The 15048-nt window shown below is 48.6% G+C and overlaps 1 protein-coding gene across 2 annotated transcripts; it reads right to left on the bottom strand.

Annotated features, from left to right (window-relative positions):
- Positions 1 to 2209: 2209 nt before the first annotated feature.
- On the bottom strand, positions 2210 to 10234 carry RNASEL (ribonuclease L). Of its 2 annotated transcripts, XM_080407378.1 has the most exons (6): positions 6835 to 9986; positions 6356 to 6444; positions 5735 to 5925; positions 5513 to 5630; positions 4591 to 4712; positions 2210 to 3528 (listed from the first exon to the last, which is right to left on the bottom strand). In XM_080407378.1, exons 1-6 carry the CDS (start codon positions 8282 to 8284, stop codon positions 3393 to 3395), a joined length of 2106 nt encoding a protein of 701 aa, XP_080263504.1. In that variant the 5' UTR covers positions 8285 to 9986; the 3' UTR covers positions 2210 to 3392. The 2 variants fall into 2 exon arrangements, with proteins under 2 accessions (XP_080263504.1, XP_080263505.1); XM_080407379.1 differs by lacking the exons at positions 2210 to 3528; positions 4591 to 4712 and adding an exon at positions 4794 to 5134 and having other exon boundaries at positions 6835 to 10234.
- Between the last annotated feature and the right edge of the window lie 4814 nt (positions 10235 to 15048).

The raw sequence follows: 15048 nt of genomic DNA, 5'->3' as shown, positions 1-15048 counted from the left end.
AACTATTGCTAAGTCCCTCCTTTTGGTTACCCAGCCTCCCACGGTTCCTGTAGCAGGCATCACAGTTCCCAGCAAAAGGTGTTTCAGCTCATTTGGGGCCCCTCCAAGAAACTGCATTTTCATTTGGGTTATTTCTACTCCATCAGGACCAACAGCATCTATTAACCCAATAGCTACCCCTAGTTGCTATAACATGGCTATTCCTTCTCCTATGGTCTGCTGATTCCCTACTGCTGTCGCTGGCTCACCCGCTGTAGGATATACGCTTCCAACAGCAGGACAGAGCCACTGACGTAGTGAGGTAGGCACAGGATTGCCATCAATATGCCCTAATAATATTGCACTTGATCATCCATGGAGAAAGGGCTCATTAGATTTAACTCATCCCTCACCAAAGCCAATGATCCTGCCCCATTATCCCAGGCTCTAACCATCCAAGCTAACAAGGTTGCTGCTGGAACGTAGTTAGAAATTCATGTAATTCCTTCGGAGTGTATGTTCTAAGTTGCTCAATCACATTACCACCTATCTGGCTGATCTTCTCTCATCTGAGCTAAGTCTAGCTTGCATGCAAGATAATCCCAATTCAGTATCGTATTCAACCTCAGAGTCTGAACCAGAGGAGGTACCATCCCATGCCTCAGGATTCCAAGAATGACTTGATACAACAGCTCTAACCTGTGCAACAGTTGCTAGAGCTGTACCATACTGCCTCCAATGCTTATTCACTGTTCTCAGGACCAGTTGCTCAATTTTATGGGTTAAACCCTGACTCTTCTCAACTTCGGAAGTAATAACTTACTGCACTATGGTTTTTGTATCCCACAAACCCCCATTTTCATGCTCTGGCTCTTTCACCCACTGCTGTAAAGCTAACACATCATCATCCAGTGCCTTTATCCCAGTTAACAAAGCCCAACCGAACTTCCCTGCCAGCATCTGTGAAGCATCCGAAGCACTGTGAAAGGGCAGGCTCCTGAAAGCAGATTCAATGGCCCTTAGGGCTACATCCTCTCCCTTTGCCAATTCTGTCCAATCTTCTGGAGTGGTCAACTTGCCAAGCAATGCAGCCAAAGACCCACCACCACAACTCCACCTGGGGCATCCTGGCACACCACAAGCACGAGCAGCACCACCTGAGCTCTTGTTTTCCCCTTTCATCTTTTTCAGCCACAGCACTGCTGTTCATGTATCCTGCCAACTTGGTCGGTCCAGGCGGCAGCACCAGACCGGCCTCCACCAGCAGCAATGCTGATCCCAACTCAGGCAGGGTCAGATACACAAACGTGATACACACAAAGATGGTCAAAAGGTGTTTATTACCTCGACATCTCAGTGAGGCAGTGAAGGTTCCCCAGTAGTTTCCCAGGCTAGGTAAGCAGCAGGCGGGGAGGTCCCTGGCACAGTGGGGCAACAGTCCATGGTGAGAACAACAGGTGGGAGTTTCTGAAGCTTTTATGTGAGTTTGCGCATGAGCATTGTTAAGCATCCATGCAAGTGATCACACCAAAAGGAACACAGCTAGCTATGGGAGAGTGCTTGATACATAACCAGTTTGGGAATACTTAACCAAGGACAACATGCATAACAATATATTACAATGTAGAATAATGACCTCTAATGCCTTAAAGTGCTTCATTACAACAAATCCAGGTTATAGCTGTACTGCTCTCCATCGCCTATCTCCTTGCCATTTTTAACATTCCACATTTAACTCTACAGTACATCTACAAGCACACACAGCTAAACAGATCATGGGGCTCAATGATGTGATCTGGGCAGCCAGAATTTGTAGAGGAGATGGGTCAAGCACATCCACTCCCAGAGGTTTATATGCACGTGAACACACACATGCAGGCACTGATGCTCACCTTTGCACCTCAACTCATGCACAAAATCCTCACTCTGGCTCCACAAAAACAATGCAGACACCCCCACCATTCAGCCCACTATTTCACAAGAGGGAGCTTGCTTCTGAGGACAGGAAGCCTTCAGTACTTCCCAACATCTTTTCCTACCAGATACCCATACAGGCCAGAAGCAATTCACCTGAACAGTGACAAAACCATCCACCACCTTACCTAAACAACCAAGAGGCACCTCCACAGAGAGGCAAAAAATCCCAGCTTTTTGGGTGTTTTATAGTGCTGCAAGACTATCTTTCTGTGCAGAGGAGATGGGGGAACCTCATTCGTAAATGAGTGTAGAGTCAGTTTTCCAGGCGAGTTTATTCCAAGTTTGGATCTCCTTAGGCTAATTGAAAAAACATAACAGTCCCAGTTTGAAAAAAATTAAACATGTTTTCAACAGCTGAAAAATATTTCCATAAGCAAGATACAATCATTGTGCAAATCTGAGCATTAGCAGGGAAACAAGCAAGCCCTTGGACAATCAGATGCAATCCTACAGCATGCAACGTGCAGGAATGGGTTTGTGCCACCCAACCTCCAACATCAAAGCTCCGAGCTGGCTGCATGCTATGGCTGTATGGGCACAGCTCCATGCAAGGGAGACGAGCCTGGCAGGCGGCCGGTCATACACCACCGGCAGCACCGTTTTGGAGACAAGGAATGCTTGTGCACAGCCCTGCCTTGCAGGTGCAGAGCTCGTCCTCTCCAGGAGGAACCAGTCCCTGCAGCCCCCTTGATGTCAGTGACCTTTTTCAGGTGAGTGAGGGCTGCTCACAGCCGCGGAGTGTTGTGGGATCAGGCTCCTTACATCTATTCCTTGTGGAAACAACTCCGGCATCCCCCAGAAGTCGTCCTTCAGGTCCCAGCCGGCTGGCCTGGGTGAGCCTCTACCAGATCAGAGGGACAACAGGCCAAGGGCAGCTCTACAGCCAGACCATTGCCTAGACATCACATTTTCTGGCTGCTGTGTTTCAGGAAGGCTAAAAAGAGAGAACCCATGTCATCCGAGGGGTAGATGAGCAGCTTATCAGCGCAAGCTGTAGGCAATATTGATGCTAGCAAGGAGCTCCAAGTCCTTTTCCTTTATCAGAGCCTCACATTGTCTGGCAATGCCCAAGCTCTTCTCCTGCCTCCCAGATGCACTGGGTATATGGGAGCTGTCCCACATCTCCCAGCTCTCTGTAAGGATCGAGGCCTTAATCTCCCCTTCACACAGGAAGATAAGCCCAGAGGGCCAGAGGTAGTCAAGGGGGGCCCTGGCCTGGCATTCAGCTTAGCTCCACTCCAAAGCTCATGGTTGTTACACCAAACACTTCTGCAGCATCTTTCATTTCTTAGTCCAAGTCCTCCATGCTCTGCCCCTGCATGTGCTGTCTCCCATCTCCTTACCCACTTTCTTCAACTCTTTTGCAGATGAAGAAATAGGGAATAAAAGGAGGTAGTGGTGGGGGGATCAGGCATGGGATAGGAGGCAACGACATCCTACGGAGAAGGGTCCTGTATGTCTGCAAAGTGACTGTAATTGGGATTCTGGCGTAACCTGTTGTAGACATAAATGGTAAGTGCTGGAAAAAGCTTCAAGAAATACTCAGCATGGTCTTCTATTTTGGCAGTGATCCTGAAAAAGAACAAAACCAAAATGGATTTTTAAAGCTTTGCCCAAGGAGTCAAGTGTCTACGATGCCCTGGTTCCTCCCTTGCAGAGAAAAAGCCATTCCAGAGGATTTCTGATAACACAGGAAGTTATTCCTAGAAATCCTTGAGCTGCAACTTTTCTATACATTCCCTAAGCTTTTCAACCCATTTTTTTCACTATTCTTCCAGCACCACCATCTGCCTAATCCCACCTGCATCTTCACTGAAGACCAGTGCTGGCCACCACCTTCAGTGAAACCATCACTAGGAGCTAACACCACCTCTTAACCTCATGTCGAAGCACCCATGACTATAGAGGGTTGGAGACTCTGGCATCTCTTTAGGAGTCAGGACCTCCCAACAGGACCTGGTGCTTCCTGATCCATATCTCAAAGCACTTCAGCACAGTAAATATCAGCACTTTGGAAATACTAGCAAGGTAGGCAAGCAGGCTTTTCAGAGGTTTAAAGGGTGATACAAATATTTAAGAGTGATCTAAAAAGCTTCCTGGAGTTATGGCAAGGAACATCAGCCTGCAGCAAGAAGAACAGCCCAGAAGGACACGTTCACTGTGCCCTCTGCTGTAGAGCCACGTCTCCAGCCTGCAGGCTGCTCTGCAAAGGCAAGGGTGCAGAAGGAGCTGTCACCAATTCTCTGGAGCTGCTGCTGTCCCTCTGGAATGGAAGGCTCTGGGTGAGGATAGTCACCTGTGGGAGATTATCTGGGACTCAGATTTTTGCTTCGAAATCTGAGGTCCAATCCTGTGAACTAACTTCCTTTTCCTACCCCCAGGAAGGTGACTGAGGGCTGACTCCAGGCTGCATGCTGCCGTGACACACAATCTTTCACACACTATGGTGCTGCCAGAGGAGATGGCCCCTCTAACAAGATGAGCTTTGACAGACTTCCTCCCACATCCCAGTTGTGTTCACCCTTCTAGAAAACCATCTGAAGAAGATTTTGCTCTCAAACTCATTGACACTTGCAGATACCCAGATGCTCCCTGCCATGCAGCTGTGGCAGGGGCAAGGATGTGAACACGTACCTGGTATCTGGGTGTTCATCCAGGTTTCTGATGAGCCTCAGTAGGTCTGTGACATCATTGCTATGTTTAAATGGCACTCCTTTCCTAGGATTTTCCATGATATTCAGAACATCTTTGTCAATCTGAAAAAAACCAACAAACCCATGTAGATGATTTTCTGCTTTTCACACACCACAAAAGCAACACGTCTACCTCCACTCACCACAACCACTGCCTTTCTGCAGGGACATCACTGTGCATGGGCAGATCTTCTGACCCTTAAAAGTGTATTTGCCAACATGAGCAGAAGAGTTCACTCTGCAGGGCATGTGCTATACAGACCGCCTGAATCTGCTAAGTGTTCCCTCTCCTGCCTTGCCAAAGCATGCCATTCACATTAGGAATGTCAACATGGCACGGGAGATTTTTCACGGATGCTTGGGGGCAGGAAGGACTCGGGAGTTTTGATCCAACTGTGCCACTGCTGAGGGGATCACACACGCTGCCATACTGAACCGAGACTGTCCGATCTCCAACGATGCAGCATGTCTTTCCAGGACAGCACCTGCAAAAGCAGGCCTGGTCTCACTGCCTTTGAGCCAACCTAACAAAACACTTTCACCAGAAAATTCCTGGCCACGAGGGCCAGAAGTCCTTGTCATAAGGGGTCACCAACAAATGCTCTTGAAGGTGTGCCAGCTAATTCTACAATGACACACACCCCTACTACCACCCCAGATAACAGAGCTCTCTTTAGCAGAGATCCCTTTGGTTTATTTTGACTACACGGCTCAGATTTAATTGTTTCCCCCAGTTACCTGTATCAGTGTGAAGCTACTTCTTCCAGTCACAGTTTTGAGCAGGACCTGTGAAACACTCGGGAAAAGCTTCTGCCTAAATGTCTAGCTCAAACCTTGCCTCAACCCAACGGGAAGAGGATTACCTTTTTGGTCCACCGTGGATAAGGAAAACTTTTGGTATGATTAGGAGCTTGAAAGACAGTTTTTCGGTTCTGGAGATCTTTGATTTTATTCCATATGCTCTTCAGGAACCTGAACCTCCTGTGCAATAAGGAGCTTCGTTAGCTGCAGCAGGACATGGCTGTTCCCAGCACCACAGGCAAATCCTGTACTGAAAGCTTTTCCTTTGTATTCCCAGGACTTACGTCTGTTTGCTCCAGAAATAGGGATGTTTGCTCAAACCTTCCAAGCCTCGTTCATCATGAGAGACCAGACTACTTACAAGGTCCAGAGCCTCATGGTAGTCAGGGGAATCAGCAGCCAGATCCTCAGTACTGACTTGCTGAAGGGGTTTCCTACCCCCCGTCAAAACATACAGCACGAGCCTCCCGAGGGCCTGCAAAGAAATACATCACGGCTTACGTGCCAGATGCATGACACTTCTTACACAACAGAAGAGGACTAGTATTTGCAAATGAGAAGACTGCGTCCACGAGCACCCACATGCAGTTACAGGTGCGCAGAAGCATACAAATATACACGAGCTTTGAAGCTATGTGCACAAAGGCAGAGGAGGCAGGCACTATAATCATGCTCACAGTATATCTGTGGCTATCCCAGCACCAGCCACAGCCTTGCATCCTAATCACTATCATTATTATGCAGCATCTATATGTTGCTTTGTTATATGTTATACGGGCTTTCCCAAAAATCAAGGCGTTTCCTAGTTGAGGATGCAGAAAGGTTTCCCCTAGAGCTCACAGCAACAGAAAATATCAGCCAGAGCCTGAAATTTTAAATCATACATTGATTCGCAGAGAAGTTACCTGTAAGTCTGAGTTTACAAGTTCTTTTTTGTCTTCAATCAACTTCCTTTTATTATCAAAGTCTGCCAAGTAAATTTTGCCACCTAAATCTGAGGAAACAAGAGAAATTGTTAACAAATAATAATGGAAAACTTTAATACAGTCTGTCACTGACTTTTGTACGGGCCCTTCTTTAGAAAACTGTTCTCTGAAGTGATCTGCTGTAGGTTGATCTGTCTGCACAGCTCTGGAAAGGAGGGCAGATCTAATGAGACATGTAAAGTTGTTCTGCTCACTCCTCCATGGCTGTCTGCAAACATACAACATGCAAACAACTATACATATTCAAAGAGAAGAGCTAATGCCACAGACATCCCGTTCTGTATAGACACACACAAACACCCACCCACCCCTTTTTTTTTTGGTAGTTATGAAGCATCTTCTCTAAACTACAGGCAACAGGAAAACAAAATGGAAACATTGAGAAAGCAAAAGATAACCTATGAAAAAGTTGCTGGGATGCAGATCCTGGTGAGCAAATCCGAGGGAGTGCAGCTCTCTCACTGCCTGGAATATCATCTTCAGAGCATCTTTGTAGTACATTTGGTCTTCTGGTTCCTGCAGATGTTCTTCAAGGTTTTTCTCCCAGAGGGGGAAGCACAAATACATGTAGCCTTTCGCCTTCTCAAACTGGAAAAGCTTCAGTAGGCATTCACAGCTACTACATTGTTCGAAGAATCTTTTCTCTTTGTCACCCTCTGTACTGCGGCTTATCCTTACTGCTACCTCTGTCCCACCGTGGAGCCCCAGGTAGATGCCGCCCTGGGAGGTGTTGTGAATTCTCTGCTTGATGTATTGAAACGTCTTCAGTTTGCCAATCATAGGGCGATATATTGTATAAAGTTTTTTCAGCTGGTCCCTCCAGCGCTTGCTGTTTGGCTCCCAGTCCTTGAGGGTTTCTGGAACAAACCTGGCATTGTGCTGGCGAAGAAGACGTGCCATATTATGAGCGCGGTTCCGATTTGCAACAGCGATAAGGTTCCCAACGTCAGTCCGTGCTCCTTTTTCACACAACAGCTTTGCTATGTCGCAATCATTTTTCTCTACAGCCACCATCAGTGCTGTGTTGCCCTCCTCATCTGCATCATCAATATCTATTTCACCCTTCTCCAATAAAGTTTGCACCAAATCTGGGCTCCGCATTTCAACAGCTAGGATGAGGGCAGTTTTCCCACATTCATCTTTGCTTTTCACATCAACACCGCAGTCCAGCAGGAAATGGGCTATGGAGACAGCAGACTCGTATTTTTCCTTGGCACAACCTTTCTTAAGGGCATGGATCAAGGCATTCCTATCTTTGTTGTCACAAATGTTCACATCAGCCCCCATCTCTTGGACAAGAGTTTTGACAACTGAGAAGTAGCCCTCCCGACAAGCATCCATCAGTGCTGTCACACCTCCTTTATGCAGGTTCGCTTTCTCTTCACTAACTGCCCTCCTCAAATTCACATTTGCTCCTTTACTAAACAGGAATTTCAGGGCTTCTTCATTCCCATACCATGCAGCCTCCATGAAAGCTGTGAAGCCGTTATCGTCATGGTCATTAATATTTAACCCACGGTCAAGGAGGAGCTTTAGTATATTCACATTTCCTGCTATCGCTGCCTCGGTAAATGCCGTGCCACCGTTGTCCTTCCTGGTATGTGGACAAGCACCCTTGTCCAGCAGAAGCTGGACCAGGTCCTCATCATTAGCTTGCACAGCACTCTGCAGTGGTGTCCAGCCACTTTCTGCTTTGGAGTTCACATCTGCCCCTTCCTCCAGCAGCCTCAGCACATCTTCTTTATTACTGTCCCTCACAGCAGCATTTAACTTGAAGGCCAGGTCTTCTGCTGTCTCTGTGCTGGAAGAGGTGGATGCCTCCCGCTGGCTGTGAGCTGTGGGCTCCATGATGGTCAGCAAAGGGCTCTGTACCTCTGACCTTCCTAACCTGAGCCCAGGGATCCCACGGGAGGATGGGAGAGGTGCAATGCTCAGTGCCTTTGTTGTGGGGGATGCTCTGGGTTTGGCTGACGAAGCACACCAGGCAGGAAAGCCTGCTATTTTAAGGGCTTTATGGTTTTCACTTAATTGATAAACAGAAAATCTTGACTGATTACATTGTGCAACCTCACTATTTAGATTTTATGTCCTGCAGGTCTGTGTGAGGGGCAACCAAGGACAGCAATGGCAGTGCCAGCCGAGAGAGCTAAGGCCTGGCAAGAAGCACAGCTTTAGCAATTACCCAGACACATGGACTCATCACGTTTGCCTGCCTGGTCTCCACACTAACTGCAACCTAGGCAGGCATCCCCTGGGGTGTCTGGGTGAGGGGACGGGGAAGAACCCAGGGTGTTCTTGCTATAAGTTTTATCTCAGACTTATTCCAGGTTGCCTAACAAGCCTGCCCCCAGCGATGTTTACAGGTGGAGAACGCAGCAGGCAGGCAGAGAGGGTCATTCCCCTCCAGTTCTGGGTGGCAGCCACACACATGGTCCTGGGAAGTCCTGACCCGACACCTGGAATGAGACAGACAGCCAACCTGAATCCCTCCTGCTTCCATAGGCAGTCAGGAGATCCTGCCTGACCAGAAGCCTTTCCTAAGCTTTTCATGACATTAAGACGTTAATTAGGCAGGACCTGATCTACCTATGCCTACTTAGAAAACCTGGAACCCCATTACCCATTTTCCTGCCTGCAAAAGCTGGTCCGAGTGACCAGCACTTCCCGGAGTCACTCTCTGACAAGCTGAACTGGAAATAAATTATCTAAGCAAATCAGAAAACGGACAGAGAAGTCTTAAGGAATAAAGCCCAACTATAAATTTACATGAATTTACCCTCAGGAAAACCTAGGATCATTTTAGAGCTGGCCGCCCCCACCCCCACACACACCCGGAAATGAATAAACTAATTGATTTAGTTGCATCCCATTTCCTTCCAGTAGCTTCTAGGTCTTCTGCCACATATATATTAAAAAAAAAAAAAAAAAAAAAAAAAAAAAAAGAGTTACTTTCCTGGCTCAAAAACCAGCACAGCATTCCCTGGGCAGCGCGGGGCTCCAGCTCCTCTTCCTGCGGCCGGGAAGGCAGAAGCCGGGGAAGGGGGAAGGCAGGGGCTGCACGACTGCCTCCTCCCCAGCCGAGCGCATGCACAGAGCTGCAAGCAACCTGCCCTAGGAAATGTTTAAACGTTTCTATCCCACCCCATGACCTTGGGTCTGGAGCCGCATCACGCCTGCGCCACCATGGCGCCACGCTGGCCTGCCAAGGCACGAACCCTGCCCGCGGCACCCACCGCCACCATGGCGGGATGGCGGGGAGGGGGTCCCTCTGCCCGGCCAGAAACCCAGCCAGGGCTTAAAACCCCTTCAAAGCCAGGGAGCAGCTTTTCCCAGCAGCTGCTCTTCCCTGCTGCTTCCTAGCGAGCACCCCCAGATAGCATCTGCTTCCCAGCAAAGCCCCCCCCCCCCCCCAGACACGCTGTCCCCTCCCAGGAAGGAGGAGCTCTAGGAGCATTTTATCCACTTGCAGGGGGATGCTGGGGGTTTCGGGAGGTGTTTGGCACCTTTTTCTTCAGCACACAGCAGAGAGGTTGTGAGCTCGGTGCTCTCCCCGTACGCGCCGCCCCCAGACTCCGTTTATAACATATGCTTAGCAGTGGTTCAGGAGCTGAAGGCATAGGAATATTAAATGTACCAGTGCTGGGGGGGTGTAGTTTTTTGGAGGGGGTGGGGCAGGGGTTTGAAGTCTTATTTTAAGCTTTTCTTTACCTTTTGGTAAATGTATCCGCATGAGGAAGCTAGCCATGCTGCTGAATTTCCCCAGGAGCTCCAGGTCCATTCGTGCCACAGGCAGCATCTTGCTGACCATACCCACACCAGCAAGCACCAGCCTGCTCCTCTGAAGGTCTGTGTACACCCAGTGCTGCCCAAGGCAGCCCAGTTCTCCAGCCCGTCCCCTCAGCCTGAAAAACATGTGCAGGTAAAATGTGAAGGAGCCCAGGCTGTGACATGCCACCCAGTTTCCCCCATCCCATAATATACGGTGAGCTTACCAGCGTGCAGATCCCGTGCAACCTCCCCAGCCACCTCCACCAAACTCTGCCAGCTGCAGAATTGAGGTCACGCTGGAAGCAGGGCTGGAATTGCATCAGTGAATTCACACCTGGCTTCCCATGGTACGGTGGTACAAACCGGGTGTCCACACGTGTACACAGAGGCATGGCTGGAGGCAAACACCAGGGCATGAATGCAGAAAAGCACACCCTAAAGAGGTGCATGGATGCAGTCCTGCACGTTTTACGTGCATATCCAAATCCTTATGTATGCCTGCATTGCTTGCTCGCATCTGCATGCCAGCTTTCACAAAAGCTCTGCCTGTGCAGGGGTCGCTCCTTCGTACCTAACTGTCCTAGCAAGCATCCTGCTTCCCACAGCACGCCCGCAGGGTCTGGGAACATCCCACAGTCTCTGGATGGAATTTCACAGAGTTTGTGCTGCCACAGGAGACCTTGACACAGCCCCACAGGGACAAAGACCGTGAAAACTCAGGGAGCAATCTCAAATCACTCTCAAAGCTGTCAAGATCCAGCTTCAATTCACAGAAATCTGCTGAACTCAACACCATCTCTCCCAGTTCAACCAGAGCTGCCAGTGTTTAACTATCCTGGGGAAAAAGAAACAAAAAAAAAAAAAAAAAAAAAAGGAGAAAAATAAAAAAAGACATGAACAAGGAGAGCAGGAGCACATCACAGGCTCAGAGCCAACGATAAAGACAAAAAAAAAAAAGTTATGTTACAGTATATAGTAATGCCACATCACCCACCCACCCAAGTATAAAAGCCGCCTTCAGCTTGCTAATTTAATTCAATTAATTCATTATCTTATGGCAGGAAGATGAGAGACCCCAGGACCATTGGAACCCAGACCCTAGGACCATCGGAACAAGGTGCCTGCAACCAGCAGGGCCACGGCAGAAGTTTCCTGTACACCAGCAAATAAAGATTTGTTGGTAGTATTTTTCCCTTTCCCTCATCCCTGATCCAAATTGCTTTCCACAGAGTCTTAAGTTTAAAATCTTAGTCCCTGTGGCAGGCAGCTGACGGGGAATAGGAAGGCCTCAAAGTTTTTCTAAAGCATGGGAGTCACAGAGCCCCCCTCCGCAACCACTGCTGTACCCCCTACACTGCGCAGCTCCTGCTGTATTTGCACTTCTGCAGAGTCCTTATCTGGCCCCATACACACAGGGCTCGGGAGGCGGACTGCTGAGACACAGTCAGCAGGGAAATCAAGGGCACAATTAAGCAAATCTTCCTTCTCCTCCATCCTGATGGACCTACACCCATTTTGCAGCCCTTCCCCTGAGATAACATTCTGAGCACCCATGTCCTGGCTACCATGCGAAAATAAACATGAGGCAAAATGCAGCAACAAAAGCTGCCTGCCAAAGACAAAATAATTTTTAAAGCTGCTATGAATAGTAGGATGGCTTTTTCTTCATGTTCCCCACACTTGCTTCCTTATTATATTTCCAAATGGGAATGTCCCAGAGTTTATATGCTTGACCACGCTGATGTGACTTTCAGTGCTGGAACACAGCACTGGAAAATAATCCACAGAAGGATGTGATTTAAACACTGGCAGGTGATGCTATCCACACAGGACCATCAACCACGTTTCACTTTACCATGGAGCATTTTTACATTTTCAATCTGCATTTGCTAGATTTTTAGACTGATGCTCAATGTTCATCACCACAAAAGAAAAAAACAAAAAAAAAACCACCAAAAAAACCACAACCCTAAAACCAAAAAAAAAAAAACCCAAACCAAACCCACAAAAAAAAAAAACAAACCCAAAACAAAAACCCAAACATAAACCCACCCCACCCCCAGAAAAACCAACCCAACCAGCACATCTGCCAGCAGGAGTGGGCTGGCAAGAAGAGGTGAGGGTAACAGCAAGGCAGGCAGGGACCTCACCAAGCAGGGCACCATGTCCCAGTCCTTGGGCAAGGAGAGTGGAGCAGGTCCATCAAAAGCATCCCAGATCAGTCAAACAGATGAAATAAGAAGCCAGACTGAGGAGTTGAGCTTAAATGCATTTCCTGAGCAGCAGAGGCAGTTCCCCATCATTTCTCCCAGCTGCTGCTCATCCCCAGCTTCTCCCCGCAGGCTGAGCCCAGGCTGCAGCTGCACCATGTCAGAGCTGCCCTCCAGCACAAGCAGCCCACCCCGGGGCAGGCCGGAGGGCTGCAGAGCCCAGTGCTGCCCTCAGCACCCCAGCAGTGTCAAAAAGCATGAACATTATTACTAATTTTTTCTTGGTTCCCAGGGCACCCCGGAGGTAAGAATCCCTGCATGCAGCTGGACCAAGTTAGCAACCTCGGCATTCAGCTGCGTGTGTATTGAGAGGGAGGGTGACCCCTGTGGAAATACATCACACGTGATTTTTGGCACTTTATTCAGGCTAAAGCCTTGGAGTGAAAGGCGCAGAGCGGGAAGCAGCGTGAAACAGCTGCTGCCTCCCCATCAGCTGGCACAGGGGCTGGCGGAGCACTGCAGAATGCTGCATAAGGTGTTTGGGGTATTTGCAATGGTTCAGCTCACGCCCTTTGCTGGTGACCTTCCTTCAAAAACGTATTTAAACAGCATTTTGTAGCATGTGTTTGCACACTGTCTTTAAAAAAAAAAATCATGGGTGTACACGCATACACATGCAAACAGGTAAGAATTTGCCTGCATGCATGTGTTGTTTTGCATGCGTCCCCATCGCGGTGCATGCACACAGAAAGCTCAGCATCCATACACCTATACGTGCACATCCACCTGCTCAAATATGTGTCTTCCTGGGGCCACTCATGCACGTACGTATGTGCCCTAAGGCCACCCCAAAGGCTGCATGGTCCTGCTGGAACAGGGACCCTTGGCCGCAGGAGGAGACAGGAGAGCTGAGTGACAATGCCACCCCACCGAGCCACTGCTGGGAACGCGCCGGGTCCCAGGGCAGAGGGAAACGGGTGGGTTTTTTTCCACCAAATAAATCCACCCCCCATCCTGGCTCATGGAAACCTGGCCCTGGAGCAAGTATGTGTCACACCCCAGGGGGGGACAGTGCCAGCCCCCATGTTTGCTCCCCGGAGCTCAAAACTTCTCTGCTGCTTCCAAATTTGCAGCCTCTGCCCTGGGAAACTTCGGTCGTGGTTTATTGGAAGCAACCACAGCCAGCCGTGCCCAAAGGCGGTCGCAGGAAGCTTCAGCTCCTCTTTCTCAACGCAGTTCTGTGGGTTGGGGTTTTTATCCCCCCAAAGGCTTTAAAGGTTTTGTTATATTACCACTGGGTTTTGCCAGCAATCGTGAAGGGTGCGCTGGATGCAAGCGTGGGTTTATTGACCGAGTTTTCTCTTTGGGCAGCATCTCAGACTTGCCAAGATGAAACGGCCCTGCAAATGGGACACTCCAGTGTCAGCTGTGAAGTCGAGCGCTACCACCGAGGCTGAGACTTGGCCTGGGCCATCCATTTCCATGCCTGGTACATCAAGAATGAACAGACCCCCAATTTCCTTCTAAAGAAAGCTCAAAAAGATTTTAATTGTACATTTTTCTTACTTTTTTTGTTCATCAACTGACATAGTTTTTTAATGGAGAACCAGATTTAAACGAACTTCAAGGTATGCAACAGAAAACATTAATTTTGCTTTAGTTGGAAGCTGCAGTTAAAAAAAGAAGATCATGATTTTTGTTTCTAGTTGCTTCTGGACTCTTTTACTGCTCTTTCTTGCCAAATATCTAATTTAAATACTTCCTGGACACCTTTCAGCTCATTTGTTCCCTCTGACATGCACTAAGATCAGGTATACACACAGGCTGCTGTGATTCTGGCTCTCCTGTCTCGTAAGACATGGCCGCGCTTAATGAAATAGTGAATAAAAGATAAAGGGGAAGTTTAAACTGGCTTCCTCCAGTTGAGTGGATGGCAGCTGTGGGGAACAGGGATGGAGGAGAGTCGGTGTATTTTACAATGAACGATGCTCCTTGGGCTCTGCGTGGCTGTGTTAGAAGAGACATAAGGCTTGGTTACAGACGCAGTTGCTTGTAAAAGGCTCTAACGGCAGAGACTGGCTTGTGCTAACAGCGATCCCTTGGGACCCAAGTGCTCCTGAGTTAGTCACCTGCCATGCCAGCTCCTCCTCGGCAGTCCACTCACACTCTCCTCCACTGACGCAGGGCAGTTAATTTTGGCTTCCAAAACACGCAATAAATAGAAAGAAGACAACTTAAAAAACTATGCTTTGTTTGGTTTTTATTTGGAGCATTAGCATCTCCGAGCTACACTTTGACGCTTCCCTCCCCGCATCGCTCATGCCGCAGGCATCCCTCCAGTGCTCCTGTGGTCCCCACAGGTGCCTACGCCACGTGTCCCCCCTCTGCCCTCCCAAAGCATCCCGCAGGGACGCAGGGGACTGCTCAGACCTCAGAGACAGCGCATGCTGCAACAGAGGTAGGATGTTTTCTAATAACCCCTCTAATACTAGATACCTTCCCCCTTCCAAATGAATTCAATCAGCTGAGTTATTGATAAAAATCAAGTATTATTTATGACAGTGACCCAAAAGCGGGTTTTGCAAACAGCAGCCCTCACTTGAATTCTCCCGTGCTTTTAAGGCAATGATGTCT

Source organism: Falco punctatus (genome assembly GCF_963210335.1).
Source record: "Falco punctatus genome assembly, chromosome: 11".
NCBI classification, from domain to species: Eukaryota; Metazoa; Chordata; class Aves; order Falconiformes; family Falconidae; genus Falco; species Falco punctatus.
Note: the sequence above shows the minus strand (reverse complement) of the source record. Positions and strands in the feature narration are given on the sequence as shown.

Excerpts from the sequence above, each read along its gene's own strand:
- RNASEL (XM_080407378.1), bottom strand. The coding sequence starts at position 8,284 with ATGGAGCCCACAGCTCACAGCCAGCGGGAGGCATCCACCTCTTCCAGC. Across the intron at positions 4,713-5,512 it reads ATCCACGGTGGACCAAAAAG|ATTGACAAAGATGTTCTGAA; the intron begins GTAATCCTCTTC and ends GGTTTTTTTCAG. Across the intron at positions 3,529-4,590 it reads GATGAACACCCAGATACCAG|GATCACTGCCAAAATAGAAG; the intron begins GTACGTGTTCAC and ends GTTCTTTTTCAG.